The sequence below is a fragment of the Erythrolamprus reginae genome, chromosome 6 (assembly GCF_031021105.1).
Source record: "Erythrolamprus reginae isolate rEryReg1 chromosome 6, rEryReg1.hap1, whole genome shotgun sequence".
Lineage (NCBI taxonomy): Eukaryota > Metazoa > Chordata > Lepidosauria > Squamata > Dipsadidae > Erythrolamprus > Erythrolamprus reginae.
In genome coordinates this window covers 60125748-60146055 of record NC_091955.1, presented here as the reverse complement: position 1 = coordinate 60146055, position 20308 = coordinate 60125748, and the positions used below count along the sequence as shown (strand labels likewise).

Here is a 20308-nt window from a genome sequence, read left to right as displayed (position 1 = left end):
AGGAAATGGTTAGTTTCTGCAGATGAAGGGTCCATTGAGTTTAGAAATGAGAGTCCTCTTAAGGAATTTATTTGAGTCAATTGACATTAATTCAGTTAAAATGAAAATAGTTATTTTTCCAGACCTTTCCCTGCTTTGGAGTTTGGCTTGTGAAAGATGTACATATAAGAACATAAGAAGAAATGGAATAGTGAATAGGTCTGAGCCTCTTCTTCAGAGAGATGGTTCTTATTTACTCGTTTCATTTTTATCCCACAAAGAAAAATCACAAACAGGTATGGAGCACTTGCTCCTTCAGTTTTCTCGTAATACAATGCTGAACTCATATATAATTGGTAAGGTAAGCAGAATGGTCAATCTGTTCAAAATTACCCTACCAGCCAATAGTCAGACTTCTGATGCATTTATGCAAAACTGGAACAAAGATTTGAAAGATGCCTGACCCCACCAATCTAATCATTCTTCTCAGCCTTGATTCACATTAAGGAAAATGATTGGTGCATAGTTTTCCCATGAGATGGTGATATTGGATAAGAAAGCAGGGAACCCACAAGTTTATGTTTAATATGTTTTGTAAATAAGGACAGCACACCAGCATTTTCCACCATTGTGTCTACAGGAGGATAGTGTGTTTTATGCAGGTATTGTTTTCAATAGTTGAGGACCAATAGATAGCATTCAACTTGGCTCTGAGAAATATTTATCATTTTATTAATTTATAAGTAGTCTTTATACTGAACAAAAATGAAAATAAAAAGAAAGTATACTACTTTAATTTCAAAAGAAATAACAACAACTTGCTTCAGGCAAATAAAAATTCACTTTTATTTCAAGGAACTTAAGAACCCTGTCAAATATTCTATGTAAACAGACACAAATGTAAACTTCAATGAAAATGATTTACTATCAATTAGTTTAAGTGCTTTTAGAAAATATTTACAATTCAAAAACACTGAATTAATACACTGATGTTTTGGATTCAAGTTTGTTGTCCCAGATAACTTAGTTTACGATCCAGTAAAAACCAACCATATCACTGCACATCCCATATTTCACAAAGAAGAGGTGTGAATTTGTGATTGTTAACTCTCCATGACATCAACATATCTGCATGGTGGTGGTTAAAAGTCCGTAATTCTGTAAGGCGACCAAGGAGACAAGCAAAATGTTGAGGACTGTTCACGTGATGAATCTTGCAGAATGTTTGCAGAACTTCAAGCAGAGGCTCTTGAAGACGTTCAATAGAGTCTCTATCCTTTATGTATTGCCGATCTGGTTTTAATTTTCAAAGAAGATGGGGGGAAGTCGTAATTATTTCATATATGTAAATTATGTAGACCAAAGTATTCCAATTGCAAGTGAAATACAACATTTCTCTGTTCATAGGCTATTTTGTTCCTACATATACCGCATTTTTCTGTGTATAATATGCACCTTTTTCCTCCCTAAAAGAGGCTGATAATTAGGGTGTGTCTTATATTCTGAATGTAGCTTCCCCCTCCCCCAGCCTTAACTAGCTGCTACTGATCTCCCCAGCTTTTACCTTGCAGGCTCTTTCATTGTTTCTTTCTGTTTTCCAAGCCCTAAGTTTTTGCAGGGTTTGTTTCATTACTCTAACTTACTCTGAGTAAGTTTCTTTCCAGCCCTAACCAGGTGCTAACAATGTTCCCAGCTCTTACCGGCTTGCAAGCTCTTTCATTGTTACTCTCTGCCCAGATGTTTGTTTCTAGCACTAATCAGGTCCTATTAATATACCCAGGCTCTTTCATTGTTACTCTCTGCTTGGAATGTTTTGCAAACCCTGTCTTTGTAGGATTTTTTTTCATTGTTTTATTTGTTCCGAATGTTTCTTTGCAGCCCTAACCAGATGCTAACAATGTTCCCAGCTCTTACCCTCTTGCAAGTTCTTTCATTGTTACTCTCTGCAAAGAAGAATGTTTTCCAAGCCCCAAGTCTTTGCAGGGTTTTTTTCCATTGCTCTACTTGCTCAGACTGTTTCTTTCCAGGTGCTAATAATGTTCCCAGCTTTTACTGGCTTGCAAGCTCTTTCATTGTTACTCTCTCAGAATAAAATTATTTTAAAGCCCTTAACCGGGGGATAAAATAATTTGTTGAAGCTGACTAGACTAAGGACGCTAGCCATATGAAGAGATTCTTCATATAAGCAGATTCTTTTCCCTATTTTCCTCCCCCAAAACTAAGGTGCGTCTTATATTCCGATGTATCTTATACTCCGGAAAATACGGTATATTATATGCGGAATTGCAGATCTGTAAAAACTTGCAGTGTTGATGGAATTAGTTTTACTTATTAGCATGTTTGATACCTCAGATTGTTATAGAGAAGGTTGCACACCCTGATCCTGAGATAATAGAAATAATTCAAAATCCTATTATTGCTGAAATATTTATCTCTGTTACGCAAAGATAATATAACAACTCTGGAATCCTTTGCCTGCAATAGAGCTGGCTCCTCTCTCCTTATAAGCGAACTCAAAACTTTTTTTCTCACAGGCTTTTGGCTGACAGCATTGTGTTAAATATTGCTTCATGTTTTGTCCTTTCTAGTAGTAGTTTTGTATTTTTGCTTCTTGCCAATAATCTTAACAATGGTAGCAATAGAAAAAATAAATAATAAATGTGAGAGTATGTTTTAATTGGTTTTATTATACTCTTGTTTCAAGTTACAATCTTATCTCTATAAGATTTTAATTTAAAATATTATCCCATGCCTACAAAAATTAGAGAATGAAATATTTTTTTCATTCAAATCCTATTTCTATTTTCTTGGTTTCTGCCTTTGAATCACTAGAGGGATTTACCAGCAGGAAAAAGGAGATCCTAATCCCACTATACGGGGTTTTAGTCAGACCCCATTTAGAATACTGTGTCCAGTTCTGGAGACTCACTTAAAAGAAGGTATTGATAAGATTGAGTAAGTTCAGAGATGGTTAATAAAAATTGTGCAAAGTCTGAGGAACAAAGGAAATTGTGCAAAGTCTGTCACCAGCGGGTTGCTACTGGTTCGGGCAAACCGGTCCAAACCAGGATAAACCCACCCCTTGGAGAGAAGCTGGTAAAAGACTAAATTTAAAAATGGGTCAGATCTGGGCAGGGGTGGATTGAAGGGGTCTTCAAAAAGAGCCTGGTGCATCTCTAAGAGCAGCAGCTAGGAATACTACCGAGTGCTCCATTCTAAGACGTCTTCATTGCATGAACAGAAGAGGGGAGAGCATTTGGACTCTATTTCCCATGCCCATACATGCACTTGCGGAGCGTGGCAAAGCACATACATAGGCAGTAGATATGCACTCACTCTAGAAATATTTACCCAGCATACTTTAATAAGAGTTACTGTTTCTGCATAAGAAATTAGCATTCTCTTTTTCATGCCTCTTTCCTTTTTTCTTAAGATTTGGTAACATAATTCAGAATTGACTGTGTGGAATATGGTTTTTCAAACCAATGCAACCTAGAATTCTGTGGCCTGAACAAGTTTAAAAGATACTGTTCTAAAACAACTGAGAAAATTACCGGTAATTACCTGGTGATAAGATAACAATTGCTGTAAGCAGAGCATATTCTTCTTGTGTCATCTTGAGTTCCCCAATACTTTTATAGAAATGGAACATAGGTGTTATGTATTCATCTGAGATACCTAAGGCAATGGGGGAAAACAGACTTATAATAGAATTATGATGCAATCCATGGTAATTAAAATTCAGACAATCCAATACCCAAATTATGCAAGAGCCTGGAAATCAACAAAGATAGAAAGTATTGTATGAAAATACTTTTACTTTAAAAAAAACTTTTCCTTTCTCCATATCAGGTTTATTTCCCTTTGTTTTTATTATTGTTTTTATGGTTTTATTATAGGATGACTATATGCTATTTTATTCACAAGAGGGCGCTATTTTCCTGTACTGTATAACAAACTGGCATCAATTCGGCAAGTCTCATAAATATCAGCTAAAAAATGCATTCTATATGCCTTTAAGGGAACTAAAACTCTAAAGTAGATAAATACACACATTATTAATATTATTAGCTGTCACAATATCATTATACTGTCAAGATTCTTCTATTAAACAGAAATAGGAAAAATACTGTTGCAGAATGTTAGCTCCCAATAAATATCCTTTGCCATAGACCAGTGAAGGGCTCCATTTATTTTTTCCTACTAGTATCAGGAACCCTGTACATATGCAGAAGCAAAAAAAATATGTGAAAATTGCTGAAATCTTGCCTGCGCAAGCATCCTCGTGTGAGATTTCGGGCACATTCACAGAAGCAAAATCTCACACAGGGGCATATGCATATGTCCACAGTTCGGCAGAGTCTCTTGCGGAAGCCTGGAACAAGGCCGCAGCGGAGGCTCTCGACCGGATTGCGCCTTTGCGACCTCTCTGTGGCGCTAGACCCCGTAGAGCTCCATGGTTCAACGAGGAGCTCCGGGAGTTGAAACGCCAGAAGAGACGTCTAGAGAAACGATGGAGGAAGAGTAGGTCTGAATCTGATCGAACATTTGTAAGAGCTTTTATTAAGACTTACAAAGTGGCACTCAAGGCGGCAAGATGCGCGTACCATGCCGCCTTGATTGCATCAGCGGAATCCCGCCCGGCCGCTCTGTTTAGGGTGACCCGCTCCCTTCTTAATCAGGGGGGAGTTGGGGAGCCCTTGCAGAGCAGTGCCGGGGATTTTAACATGTTTTTCGCAGATAAAATCGCTCAGATCCAGGCCGATCTCGACTCCAATTGGGAAACAGAGTCGACTGACAACGAGTCAGTCGAGGTGACTGGGGCACGTACTTGTCCACCTGTCTGGGAAGAGTTTGATCTGGTGACACCTGATGAAGTGGACAAGACCATTGGATCTGTGAGTTCCGCCACCTGCTTACTGGATCCGTGTCCCTCCTGGTTGGTCTCGGCCAGCAGGGAGGTGACACGGAGCTGGGTCCAGGAGATTACCAACGCTTCCTTGGGGAGGGGAGTTTTTCCAACTCTCTATAAAGAAGCGCTTGTGCGCCCCCTCCTCAAGAAGCCCTCCCTGGACCCAGCCATACTTAATAACGATCGCCCAGTCTCCAACCTTCCCTTTATGGGGAAGGTTGTTGAGAAGGTGGTGGCGCTCCAGCTCCAACGGTCCTTGGAAGAAGCCGATTATCTAGGTCCCCAGCAGTCGGGTTTCAGACCCGGTTACAGCACGGAAACTGCTTTGGTCGCGTTGATGGATGATCTCTGGCGGGCCCGGGACAGGGGTTTATCCTCTGTCCTGGTGCTCCTTGACCTCTCAGTGGCTTTCGATACCATCGACCATGGTATCCTTCTGCACCGGCTGGAGGGGTTGGAAGTGGGGGGCACTGTTCTTCAGTGGTTCTCCTCCTACCTCTCTGGCCGGTCGCAGTCGGTGTTAGTGGGGGTCAGAGGTCGACTCCGAGGTCTCTCCCTTGTGGGGTGCCTCAGGGGTCGGTCCTCTCCCCCCTGCTATTTAATATCTACATGAAACCGCTGGGTGAGATCATCCAAGGGCATGGGGTGAGGTATCATCAGTACGCTGATGATACCCAGCTTTACATCTCCACCCCATGTCCAGTCAACGAAGCAGCGGAAGTGATGTGCCGGTGTCTGGAGGCTGTTGGGGCCTGGATGGGTGTCAACAGACTCAAACTCAACCCGGATAAGACGGAGTGGCTGTGGGTCCTGCCTCCCAAGGACAATTCCATCTGTCCGTCCATTACCCTGGGGGGGGGGAATTATTGACCCCCTCGGAGAGGGTCCGCAACTTGGGCGTCCTCCTCGATCCACAGCTTACATTAGAGAACCATCTTTCAGCTGTGGCGAGGGGGGCGTTTGCCCAGGTTCACCTGGTGCACCAGTTGCGGCCCTATCTGGACCGGGACTCATTGCTCACAGTCACTCATGCCCTCATCACCTCGAGGTTCGACTACTGTAACGCTCTCTACATGGGGCTACCTTTAAAAAGTGTTCGGAAACTTCAGATCATGCAGAATGCAGCTGCGAGAGCAGTCATGGGCTTACCTAGGTATGCCCATGTTTCGCCATCACTCCACAGTCTGCATTGGTTGCCGATCAATTTCCGGTCACAATTCAAAGTGTTGGTTATGACCTTTAAAGCCCTTCATGGCATTGGACCAGAATACCTCCGAGACCGCCTCCTGTCGCACGAATCCCAGCGACCGATTAGGTCCCACAGAGTGGGCCTTCTCCGGGTCCCGTCAACTAAACAATGTCGGTTGGCGGGCCCCAGGGGAAGAGCCTTCTCTGTGGCGGCCCCGACTCTCTGGAACCAACTCCCCCTGGAGATTAGAACTGCCCCTACTCTCCCTGCCTTCCGTAAAATTCTTAAAACCCACCTCTGTCGTCAGGCATGGGGAAACTGAAACATCTCCCCCGGGCATGTACAATTTATGTATGGTATATTTGTGTGTGTGCTTGTTAGTATATTGGGGTTCTTTTTAAACTTTTTTAAATATTTAAATTTATTTGGATTTGTTACGATTTGTTTATGCCTTGTTGTGAGCCGCCCCGAGTCCGCGGAGAGGGGCGGCATACAAATCTAAATAATAAATAAAATAAAGAAATAAATATGCACATATTTCGGGGTTGCGCGCACCCATGCTGGCCTCTGGAACCCACTAAAAAGTCCTACCAGATTGCCGATTCCATTTGTACCGGATGGGGCCCATTACTGCCATAGATTATGCTGATTCTTGGAGTTTTATATCAACCACACATGGAAACTCCCTACTGTTGATCTATTTGAAGAGTTGATTAGTCTGATTAATCTGAACTCCAAATACGAACTGAATAATCAAATTATCACAGATAATCCCCACTCGGTTATACTAATACTAATAACAAAAGATTTAAGTGCCAAAGTCCACAGCAACAACATAGCCAAGAAGGCTTCAAGAGTTGTAAACCTAATCTTACATAGCTTCTGCTCTGGCAATCTCACACTACTTACCAGAGCTTACAAAACTTTTGCCATCCTCAAATACAGCTCATCTGTTTGGAATCCATATCACATCTCAGACATTAACACCCTTGAAAATGTCCAAAGATACTTCACCAGAAGAGCCCTTCACTCCTCCACTTGAAATAGAATACCCTACGAGACTAGACTTTCAATCCTGGGTCTAGAAAGCTTAGAACTAAGACGCCTTAAACAAGATCTAAGTATTGCCCACAAGATCATATGCTGCAATGTCCTGCCTGTCGGCGACTACTTCAGCTGCAACCACAACAACACAAGAGCACACATTAACATATTAACCGCTCCAAACTTGACTGTAAAAAATATGACTTCAGTAACCGAGTTGTCGAAGTGTGGAACTCATTACCAGACTCCATAGTGTCATCCCCAAACCCCCAACACGTTACCCTTAGAGATTATCTATGGTTGACCTATCCAGATTCCTAAGAGGTCAGTAAGGGGTGAGTACAAGTGCACTAGAGTGCCTTCCATCCCCTGTCCTATTGCTCTCCTATATATCCCATACCTTTCTTCTATTCCTATATCTCTTCTTCTATTCTTTCATTGATATGTTCTATTACTATATCTTCTTTTCTATTATTTCTTAGATATATTTTACTATGAGTATCTCCTATATAACCTTCATCATGTATTTTACTATGTGTATATATATATATATATTTGTTTTCGTAGATTTTCACGGGTACAGGTATGACGGTCTTGGTATATTCGGGTTTTCTTCCCGTGTAGGATTTGGAAATTTCTGGCGATGTTTGGACGAGGTCACACTCATCATCTTCAGGCTGGTGCTTCTGTCCTTGTTCTAAGGCGAACACTGCGAGACCTGAGCTGCCTTCCTTCTATAAATACTGGTGGCTGGGTGTGGTTTGATGGCTCAGCAATTGCCTGTTGTGTAGAAACTTCCTGGTGAGTCAGTGGGGTAACATCTTGGGTCGTTGATGTAGCTGAAGTATGCTGATTAGTTAATGGTTGTTGATTAGGCGTGATATCCTGAGTAGTTGGAGCTTGCAGGCTACTTGATTGTTTTGCAATGTGTGTTCTGAGTCTAGTTTCAGTTTTTATGGCTGGGTTACGTTTGAGGGCTGGTTTCCAGATGTCTGGTAGGCGGGAGGTATCATCCCGCTTGTTCATATTTGGGGGATGTTTTTCTATCTCGATGGCTTCCATGATTATCGAGATAGAAAAAATAAATAAATACATAAATAAACAAACTATCGTGTAGCTGGAAGCAGCGAAAGAGAATGAGCAGAGCCCATGGTCAGTAGATCATCCACTGGCATTGTGGTGAAGGTTAGAGATGAGCGCCCTCATTCCGTTCCCCTCCAAATGCGAAGTGCACGCTGTCATATGCTAAACGAATGCTGAGGGCAGGAACACTCATGTCTAGTGTAATAGTTTGTTTAGATGTTCTGTAATATAGTATAGAGTTAACAGTTTTTGATACTGCAAAGAAGTAAAAGCTTGCTGAAGAAAGAACTCCTGCTGTAGTGTCTTTATTAAGGAAACTGTCCAGTGCCTGGTATCCTCCATGTTCCCAAACCAAGTTCAAAATTAACTCTGATAATCTTATTATTTTGTCACTCAACATGTAGTACCTTTCCCCTTCCAGAATTAGGACAGCAACTGCTGGTTAGTTTTCTCCAACATAAAGCTTACCAGATATGTTAAGCTGAAAATCTCATTGTACTCATCACAAACATGATGAAAGTTGCAATTCTACATATAGGGGAGGTACCAGTTTGAAAAAAACTGCCCTAGCTAAAACAAAAATGTTTTAAAAATAAAAGCACCTTTAATATCTAACATTAACAAAATTATCAGAGATGCGGAAGTAGAGAAGGAGAAGGAGCAAATTTTTAGTTAATAATGATTCAAAGAGTGGCTGATAATTGCGATGTTGGTGACAATATATATATATATATATATACCCACTAAAACTCTCATTGTGTATTGGACAAAGTAATAAAATAAAATAAATAAAATAAAATCTTTAATTTAAATACAGTTGGAAGGACTTCTCATTAGGACCTGAATAGCACAACAGAGTTTTTTGTTGTTGCTGCAATATCTTAAATATATTTTGGGGAGCTGAATCTTGTTTTGTAGTGTATATAGAAACATCCTACTATTGCACTCCTTAATTTCCAAGAACCACACAGGTAGTAGAGAAATGTTTCACATGAAATTCCCAGGAAACAGTATGGGAACTTGGGCTCAAATCTAGATGTACAGGTTCAACTGGATTTTGAATCCCTCTTGAGATCTATGGATTGCATAATATTTCCCTGCTACATAATACATCTTAAATGTATTTCAATATGTGAAATTATAGGGAGGTTTATTTATATCTACTTATATTTATATCTACTTATATCTTTATCCATACCATAATAAATTGAAATGGCATAACTAAAAAAAGCCTGGAATATTTTTCTCATTGATTAAAAAACAATCAGCAATAGTCAATGAAAATTTCTTGAACTTTTGACCAAGATCAAATGTAGGTTTCCTATCACTTTTTAGTGATACTTTAAATAAACATTCTATTCTCATAGAAATCAGCTCATAATATCCAATAGGTATGTTTCACTATTTTATTGTGAGGAATAGCTCCTTTCCCACTTAAAAAGGGTGTTTATGAAAAAAAATAAACAACAAATTACTAAATAGACTGGAAACATTTCATGCTGCAGCAATTAGACAAGGCAGATGTGAATGAGATTGCAAGGAACTTCAAGTTTGAGCAATAGCAATAGCTAACTTCATGATGAAAGAGTTTCCACTTCTTAAGTAAATATATAATGATAACAATAGCACTTAGGAGTTAAATACCACTTCACAGTGCTTTACAGCCCTCTCTAAGCAGTTTATGGAGTTAGCATATTGCTCCCAACAATCTGGGTTCTCATTTTACCTCAGGATGGAAGGCTGAGTCAACCTTGAGCTGGTGAGAATCGAACTGCAGAACTGCTAGCAGTCGGCAGTCAACAGAATTAGTCTGCAATACTGTACAACAGGGGTCCCCAAACTTTTTACACAGGGGGCCAGTTCATTGTCCTTCGAACTGTTGTAGGGCCGGACTATTAAAAAAAAACTATGAACAAATCCCTATGCACACTGCACATACCTTATTTTAAAGTAAAAAACAAAATGGGAACATACTATTTAGGGGGGGGGAAGAAATCTGAAATTCATATATGTTTATGTTTTGTTTTTAATTTTCTTTTGTTAACATCTGATTGGCTATACAAGGTTTTCTTGGTTTATAGAAAAATGTATAAAGAAAGAAGGAAGCACTTTGGCATAATGATTAATAAGTTAGAAATATAATTGGTGTTGTACTTTTTGAAGGAACATTAAGGAGAGAATTTAATTAAAAGAAAAGTATGTACCTGTGCTCCTGTCATTCACCCGTGGGCCGGATAAATGGCCTCAGCGGACCGCATGCAGCCCGCGGGCCTTAGTTTGGAGACCGCTGCTGTACAAAATATATGTGAGTCAAGTGATAATTGTATTCCAAGTAAATTAGTTTCTACGTTATTAATGGTGACTGGATTCATATAACACTAAGCCACAGTTTGGCTAAGCATAGTTTTTAAATAAACTTTAATTGGCTGGGCTTACATAGTGTGGTAAATATTAAAACATGGTTTAAAATATAACAGTTGGGTTTAGACAGGCTATGCTAAAACCAAACAAATGGTTCTACTTTACAGAAGTGTGAAAGGAAAACACAGCCATTATTGCAGAGAGGCATATGTCCTCTGTAATATTTTATTATTCAATTTAGAGTCCTACCTGATTCTGAGTGGTTCACAATATAGTAAATAATAAAAACAAAATGCAAACCAAGCAAGCAAGTTGGGATCCAGTTACTCAGTAGAAAAATGTAGACAAAAATTTATTCAGCAAGTGACTCCATCCACCTTATCCTAAGGCCTGGGAGAACAGCCAGATCTTCAAGGACTTATGGACTATAATGGGTGCCATAAGCATTTCAAGGAGGAATGTTATTCCAGAAAACAGGCATGATAACCGAGACAAATCACAATAGATGGTGCTGTTTAATCAAATAGATTCAGAGTCACCAGCTCTTCTGGCTTCTACCGGCTGGGTAGAAACCAGGGGAGATAGGCTGTCCCATAATAATCTACACCTATGCTAGATAGGACTTTATTCGTAACTCATACCCCTGGGTGGGCTGCTGCCTGGATGGGGGGACGGACAGACGCAATGGGATAGCAAAAATGGAGCTCCACCGCAGAACACCCAATTGCACTGAAAGATACTGTATATGAGTAGAGACACCCCATGAGCATATCAAAGCATGCTCATCACCAGTTGAAATTTCTGAGATATTTTTAAAGGCCCCGTGTAGAGTAGCTGTGAGGTGGGTAGGACATGAAATCTAAAAGGCTTTCCGATCAAAGAAATGGCACAGCTACCCCACAAAAGGAAGACCTTTAGGCCTCTTCCTGAACAAGAGTTGTGAAGCACCTGAATTTTGAGAAAATGATTATAGGGGTACAGAAACAGCAGTAATATCAGGCACAGGTTGTAAGTCCATTCACAGCATCCTAACTTTGAATAATTGCTGAAGAAATAGTCATAATAATTAATAATTAATAATAATTTATTAGATTTGTATGCCGCCCCTTTCCGAAGACTCGGGGCGGCTCACAACAACGATAAAAACAATATTATACTGGCACAAATCTAATATTAAAAATAACCCCTAAAAACCCTATCATAATTAAAAACCAAACAGCACATACATACCAAACATAAATTATAATAAGCCTGGGGGAAAGATGTCTCAGATCCCCCATGCCTGGCGGTATAGGTGGGTCTTAAGTAGTTTACGGAAGACAAGGAGGGTGGGAGCAGTTCTAATCTCCGGGGGGAGTTGATTCCAGAGGGCCGGGGCCACCACAGAGAAGGCTCTTCTCCTGGGGCCCACCAGACGACATTGTTTAGTCGACGGGACCCGGAGAAGGCCAACTCTGTGGGACCTTATCGGCCGCTGGGATTTGTGCGAGTCATGTTGAAGACTCAATATTCTTTATGTGTTTATTATTATTTTTAATGATTTTGATTTTATATTTCTTTTTCAGGTAAAACTTACATCTAGTGAGTTGAAGTGACTTGTGTTTTTCCATATGGGAATTTTTTTATTATGAACCCAGTAAAACACAATTTCTGAAAACTATTCTGATATTATTTTAGCAGTTTGAAGTCCTCGGAGAGGGGTGGCATACAAATCTAATAAATTATTATTATTATTATTATTATTATTATTGTTGTTGTTGTTGTTATTCAATGCAACACAGCAAACGAGATCACTATGTTGGATTTCATATTTCATCACCAGTCGGGTGCGTGATGTAGCGGCGAATTATGTTTGCTGATCCCAGTAAAGCAGCCTTTTGCAATTGACAGATGAAGATTTTGTCAATTCCGATGGTTTTCAAATGTCCGCTGAGATCCTTTGGCACTGCGCCCAGCGTGCCAAGTACCACTGGGATCACTTTCACTGTCTTATGCCAGAGTCGTTGCAGCTCGATTTTTAGATCTTCGTATTTCACTAATTTCCCTAGCTGCTTCGCCTCAATTCTGTTGTCCCCTGGGATTGCGATGTCGATGATCCATACTTTCTTTTTCTCCACAATCAGGATGTCTGGTGTCTATTCTGGCTCTGACAGTATTTGTTCTAATGGCCTGTTCTTGCGCTGCCAGTATTACTCCTTATGCTTCAGAATTCAGTCAGTCGGAAGTCGGAAGTCCCATAGTAGTTTTGCTTGCTCATTTTCGACCACTTTTTTGGGCTTATGATCCTACCAGTTTTTTGCCACTGGAAAATGGTAGTTTCGGCACAAGTTCCAGTGGATCATCTGTGCCATAGCATCATGTCTATGCTTTTAGTCAGTCTGTGCGATCTTTTTGCAGCAGCTGAGTATGTGATCGATTGTTTCATCTGTTTCTTTACAGAGTCTGCACTTTGGATCGTCTGTTGATTTTTCAATTCTGGCTTTGACAGCATTTGTTCTAATGGCCTGTTCTTGTGCCGCCAGTATTAGTCCTTCTGTCTCCTTTTTGAGTGTTCCACTTGTAAGCCATGACCAGGTCTTTTCTTTATCCACTTTGCCTTCAATCTTTGCCTTCATGGCCATGCAATGCTTTGTTCCACCAACTGTCCATACAACATTGAGTTACAGTTTTTCTGTACTGGTTATTATAATAATAATAATAATAATAATAATAATAATAATAATAATAATAATAATAATTATTATTATTATTATTATTATTATTATTATTATTATGTTTTTGGTTTAATTCAAAATTTATGTCCAGTTTAACACTTGTACATCCTATTTAATTTCCATTGTTCAGCAAAAAGCATTCAGTTTATGTATTTATTAGAGCTAGACGTTTAAATTAAAAGAAGAACAGCAGCTCTGAGGATGGTGGTTTGGAGCTAATTAATTATAACTATGACAGCTGTTAATATGGATGAAGAGATCTTTCATCTGGATAGGCTTGAAGCTGCCAGTAGATATTAAATCAAAATGTAAATTAGTTCTTGTGTTACTGAAAGGTAAACACACGTATTAATTACTCATACTGTTTTACCTCATTCACATCATCTTATCTATTCAAAGTATTTCTTAATTCCAAATATTTCATTAGAGGCTTATTTCAGGTTTTCTGAAAGCTTTCACTTATTGCATCAAGAAATTGTCCATTGCTATCAATATATGCCTGTCTAATATGTGATTTAAGAAAGTATGTGATTCTGTTGGGAAAATAAAAAACAGTGAGTAGGTCACAGTATTTTCTGAACTGATTGTTTTTCTTTTTCTTTTTTTAAAAGAAAAATCTTGTTAATTCCCTCCTTGGGGTTTTCCACCTGGCTTCTATTTGCATTAATATAATAAGAACAGAGTTTATTTATTTATTTATTTATTTTATTTATTTTGTCCAATACACAATGAGGGTTTTAGTGGGTATATATCTATATACACATAGTAAAATACATGATGAAGGTTATAGAGGAGATACTCATAGTAAAATATATCTAAGATCTTGGAGGTCTTTTAGTCCATTGATTGTAGCTGTCCAGATTTTTCAAATCCAAATAATTAATCCTTTTTAAAAATGTTTTTATGACTTGTATGGGCTTTTGGAATTTTGTGGAATATATTTTAATATTGCTGTTTGTGTATTGAAATCTTGTTAACTGCCTTGACAGAGTTTGCAACTGTAAACCAGGACAAAATCCAATAAATACAATTTACTGCCAAATTATGGTTTTCAAATATGATATTTGCTTTGGAAATGTGTTGATTTTAAAACATAAAATACACAAAACTGTGTTGGACATTCTTTGCAACTAAAATGCATGACTGTAAATGAGTATTCAGAGTTACCAAAGAAGTCATTTAAAATGCATTTACTAATGTTACATTTGTTTTTTGCCCATCTCATGAGTTACCTTGAGTTTTGTGAACATTAATGAAAAATGGTGAATGTCTATAGACTATTGAAATAATAAGTCCATGAAATAAAGACGAACTATCAGTACTCAACAAAAGCATGTGAAAGTGTTGTTGCTAGGTATCCAGACATGTTTTAATCTAATATTTATGTAGAAGAAGTCAGAGCTATTAATCTCAATCTCAACAGTTATTTGGTTGTTAGTCTTACTGCCGCCACTGTCACCACATCATCCATTGAGTACCGCCTTAACAGAAGGATGCTAGGTCAGAAAAGCCACCACTAAACTTCTACGTTACATAGAAATTTAAAATGCCTGTCTATGAAGGGGAAAGCTGATAACTGTTAAGAAAATTCAGAAGCCTGAGAATCAACCTTGTGGCAGGTGACCAAAAATGAACATTTATTGGCATACTTATGGTATATTTTCAGCTTTTGTTGCTGCATTTCACAGAAGTGGACAATAGGAGTTATCTGACAACTTGACATTCACTTTCACATAAAAATCATCTTAACACAAGCCATAGAAATAATCCTCAAGATTTTGTTTTTCTCTCAGAAGAACTTCATATTCATTACACATTTTAAGTAAATTTATTTAAAACATGTAGTATGCATTCATTAGAAAGTGCAACTACATATTAAAACCCCTCAACCTTTAGCTATAATTATTAAGAGAATTTCAACAACCTGTCTTCAAGAAAATAGTTTCACATAACAAAACAAGATATATAATACATTAACACAGAAAACAAATACTACTAAAATCATCTGATAATATGGTCAAAATGTACCCATCAATAAAACCAAATTATTGGAAATGTAATCAGATACAAGGGACATTCTACCATATGTGGTGGACATGACCCAAGGCAAAGAAATAAAGGGGGGGGGATTCAAAACTGGATTGAGGAAATAACAGAACAAAAAATGTTTTAAAGCCAGAAACATAGAAACATAGAAACATAAAAGACTGATGGCAGAAAAAGACCTAATGATCCATCTAGTCTGCCCTTATACTATTTTCTGTATTTTATCTTAGGATGGATGGATGTTTATCCCAGGCATGTTTAAATTCAGTTACTGTGGATTTACCAACCATGTCTGCTGGAAGTTTGTTCCAAGGATCTACTACTCTTTCAGTAAAATAATATTTTCTCACGTTGCTTTTGATCTTTCCCCCAACTAACTTCAGATTGTGTCCCCTTGTTCTTGTGTTCACTTTCCTATTAAAAACACTTCCCTCCTGGACCTTATTTAACCCTTTAACATATTTAAATTTTTCGATCATGTCCCCCCTTTTCCTTCTGTCCTCCAGACTATACAGATTGAGTTCATTAAGTCTTTCCTGATACGTTTTATGCTTAAGACCTTCCACCATTCTTGTAACCCGTCTTTGGACCCGTTCAATTTTGTCAATATCTTTTTGTAGGTGAGGTCTCCAGAACTGAACACACTATTCCAAATGTGATCTCACCAGCACTCTATATAGCGGGATCATAATCTCCCTCTTTCTGCTTGTTATACCTCTAGCTATGCAACCAAGCATCCTACTTGCTTTCCCTACCACCTGACTGTACTGTTCACCCATTTTGAGACTGTCAGAAATCACTACCCCTAAATCCTTCTCTTCTGAAGTATTTCTTTTGGGAATAATGGGAGGAAATATTAGGAAAGAATTTTATTATATAATACAACAGATTATAATGGCTGCAAGAATTACTTTTGCACAAAATCGGAAAAGGGACATGCCATGATTGTGAAAAATGATCGTATGTGCAGAAATGAGCAGATTGACAATGGAACTAAGAGAACGAGAGGAAACAGACTATTATAAGATTTGGAATAAATGGTATGAATGCCCGAAAAGAAAATTAAAATTAATGTATGATTTATGAGAATTGGGAAAGATGATAAATGCTATAAGGAAAAAAAATGGGATTGATGTAACCTTTAATTGGTATAAGTCAATGTATATAATTGTACATAATGTACATAATAGTATACAATTAGTACCGTAATTAATAGTAAATAAGTTGTATAAGGAAGGAGTAAAGATAAAAATGTTCAATTATAAAACATTACCTATGATTAGGACAATGTAGAATTGAGAAGGAAATTCCGATGATAGAAAGCTTTAGTAGTGAAATTATATTTTATGCATTTGTGTTTTATATGTGTATTTTTCTTATGTTGTTTTGTCTTTTTTATGTTGTTATTTGTAAAACTAGAGATTTCAATAAAAATTATTATAAAGAAAAAAAATAATCTGATAGTAAAATGCCCTATGTTCTATTAATTCTTGGACATATATCTAATAATGCAGTTGCTAACAGAACAGCACAGCTTTATATCTTAGAGTAAGAAATGCTAAACAGTAATAGAACTTGTTCTCATATAAATTGATATAAATTTGCAACCTAACTCCTAGATGTTTATCTTATACCCCCATCCATGCCTAGATCATCTTTGAAAAAGAAGAATTTCCCCTTCTTATCTCCCTTTTCAATTGTTCATTTTGTTTCTCAAAACATGTGCCTTCCAATTATGAAATCCAGAGCATAGATAGTGGTTCAAATGATAATAATGGCTGAGATACTTACATATACTATAACCATATTTAAATAATGAACACATTTTGTACACAGAAAGATGCTGTAAAAGTAGTAGTAATGGTAATCTTGTGAAACCAACCATATAGTGAATATCATACACATAAGTCATGGCCGAATATATTTTAGATGAACTAATATCAATTTTTCCACTCAGTCTATACTTAGCAATTATAGAGCTTATTTTGCCATTGTCATGCATTTGGAGGAGTTAAATTATTTTACTGTACTTAATGAGAAATGACATATCATTATCTGATTTTTCCCCATATCCCAAATATGACTGATTATAATAGAACAAATTTATTTTCAGTATTCATATTTTTATAATAATAATAATTTAATAATAATTTATTGGATTTGTATGCCGCCCCTCTCCGCAGACTCAGGGCGGCTAACAATAATAATAAACACAACATGTACAATCCAATAATAAAAACAACTAAAAACCTCTATTGTGAAACCAAACATACACACAAACATACCATGCATAACTTGTAATGGCCTATGGGGAAGAGCTATCTCAACTCCTCCATGCCTGGCGGTATAAATGAGTCTTGAGTAGTTTACGAAAGTCAGGGAGGGTAGGGGCAGTTTTAATCTCCGGGGGGAGTTGGTTCCAGAGGGCCGGGGCCACCACAGAGAAGGCTCTTCCTCTGGGGCCCGCCAAACGACATAATACCATTGTAATTCCTTGATAGTTCTGAACTCCAGGCTGATTCCTACTGAATGCTTGAGAAGTTTGACATTCACAAAATGACTGGTTTTTTGCCAAACTTTTCAAAGAACAGTGAGTCTTCTTTTGCTATTAATTAAGGACACCTACCACTGTTGCGAATTCTTTCTTCTAAGAGATCAGCATGTCCTCTAGGAAGTTTCCTATTAAAGATTTCAGCTGATCTAAGGAACATAGCTTCTACTGCTGAACCTTTCAACAAAGCAATTTGATCTTCATGATCCAAGATTTGAAAACCTGAAATAAAACATGAGAACATTAAACTAGCAGTCAGAAAAATGGTTGTTAGGTTGACAAAGATACACATAAATTTCCCTTTTTTAGCATAAAAAAGAAGTTATTTAATTATAAAGACATATTTGTGTATTTGTTTCAGTTTTCAAGCCACCAAACAAGAATTCATCTGGTTTTTTTGCACATCACACATTTTCTTAATTTAATTTAGATCACAAGGTGATTACTCTCAGCCTAATTAGCATATTACAAATTAACTTCCTGTTTGTGGGTTAGAAGAGAGCTGATGTGTTATCAACTTTCAATATATAATTGGATACTTCCCAACTCTCTCATTATTTTGTATTTTTGCTTTTCCTTTGTTCTAATTATCTTAATAAAAAAGACTATGTAAAATAACTTTATATATAATATTACATAAAAAATAAGGTGTGGGAAGGATTTTTATTTATCAAATTTAGGCACCACTCACTTCAGTCTAAGTTTTTTAATAAAGATCTCCAAACATATTACTTTCAAGGCGAATTATTAATATTGGCAATATTTTAATCAGGTCTGCTTTCTAATTATAACAACTGCAACCTGTGTTCTCTTTATAAAAACACAGAGATAACTGGTAAAAGTGTTCTAGCTTATACGCATTTATTTTTCTAGCCCCACACTTAAGACCTCCCACCATTTTTGTAGCCCATCTTTGGACCCGTTCAATTAGCTCGTAGCTCAGATTCTTGTAGAGGGCTTAAGCTTTAAATCTTTATACTCATTTGAACTGCCCGAATCTCCTGAAGGAATATAAAATAAAAACTCTCCCTGACTAAAAATCAAATTTGACCGAACTTATTCAACATCTCATTACCTGGTAATCTTTTAGTAAACTCCACAAGCATTTTAACATGGCTAGTGGCCATTTCTGTTAAAACAAGAAAATTTTCTTCTGCACTGAAGTCCTCTTGTAACTGATAATCAGAACAAAACAGTCATTAATTATAACTAGTTAAAAAATAAGAATCCTAGAAAATGAGTTATTAATTTTTCTTTAACAAGTATCTGACATGTATAGGATTAAATATCAAATAGCTGAGCAATTATTAAAGCATGAACATTACAGAAAAATGATTATTTTAGACCACAGTAACAGAAAATTAAATAGATGAAGACAATATAGTAGTTTAAAAGCCTCATATTTCCACTATAGATGGAAAATAGAGGATGTTCCACATTCAACTTTTTGTACAACAAATAAAAACTTTCTGTTCTTTTTGTTAGGAGATGTGAATCCAAATTCTGTGCCTTCACTTGATGCAAACCAAATATAAATAGCAGTACTTCAGCTAGACTGCAAAAATTCAGAAGATGCCCAAATAATGTTAAAAGTTTTTTTTTCTTTTTGAACTTTGTCGCCACCTAATGGCTCACTGGATTTTGTAGCCAATATGGTACATTAGTGTCAAAATAACCTACTGTTATTTTTAACTCTACTGTTTATTGGTGTCATTTGCCCATTTCTTTAAACCAATAGTAATAATTACCATAACCATAACAACAAAAACAACAACAAAACAACAATAATAACAACAACAACAACAATAACAACAACAACAACAACAAAATCACTAAATCATTCTATGAGAGATAAGGCACGTATACTTACAAGCTTTTTGGTAACTTCAGGAGGAATCCGCTGTTTATTATAGGAATCCATTATATAACAAAGAAGATTCTGTTGTTCTGGGCTTAATTTTATCTTCTCCTATACTGGCAAAAAAATTAAATCATAACTGAGCATGATTTTCCACTTCATACATAGATTTAACTACATACTTTTTTTCCACATTTCAATAAAACAATGGAATCATTTACTTTTGTATTATAGGCAATCTTCAGGTTAATACCCCAATTGGAACTAGAATTTCCATCACTAAATCATACAGTCATAAAATGCAACAGCACATGGCAACATTACTTAACAATCGTAATTCCAGCACTCTCTGTTGTTGTTGCAGCCCCAGGACCATTCAGGTTGCTAAATGAGAAGAGGTTCGAGTCCCAGGCAAACAGTGCATGTTGATGCTGTGGGGTGTCTTTTTTCAATGAGACAGTACTACAAATACAGGCAAGTACAGTAGTCAGAGGCCAGAGGTGGTTGATGGGCTGGCTGAGGCTGCAGGTAGACACTACAAAAGATAGATGGACTAGTAGGAGCCAAGGGA

The 20308-nt window shown here is 37.4% G+C and overlaps 1 protein-coding gene across 2 annotated transcripts in view; it reads right to left on the bottom strand.

Moving 5' to 3' along the window:
• Positions 1–801: 801 nt before the first annotated feature.
• Positions 802–20308, bottom strand: part of NR1H4 (nuclear receptor subfamily 1 group H member 4) — a 41993-nt gene continuing 22486 nt past the window's right edge. For both annotated transcript variants that reach the window (XM_070755918.1, XM_070755919.1), the window contains 5 exons: positions 19750–19848; positions 18955–19054; positions 17955–18101; positions 3544–3657; positions 802–1272 (listed from right to left, as the gene is read on the bottom strand). In XM_070755918.1, the coding sequence (XP_070612019.1) occupies positions 1034–1272; positions 3544–3657; positions 17955–18101; positions 18955–19054; positions 19750–19848 (699 nt within the window). In that variant the 3' untranslated portion in view covers positions 802–1033. The remainder of the gene's footprint in view (positions 1273–3543; positions 3658–17954; positions 18102–18954; positions 19055–19749; positions 19849–20308) is intronic.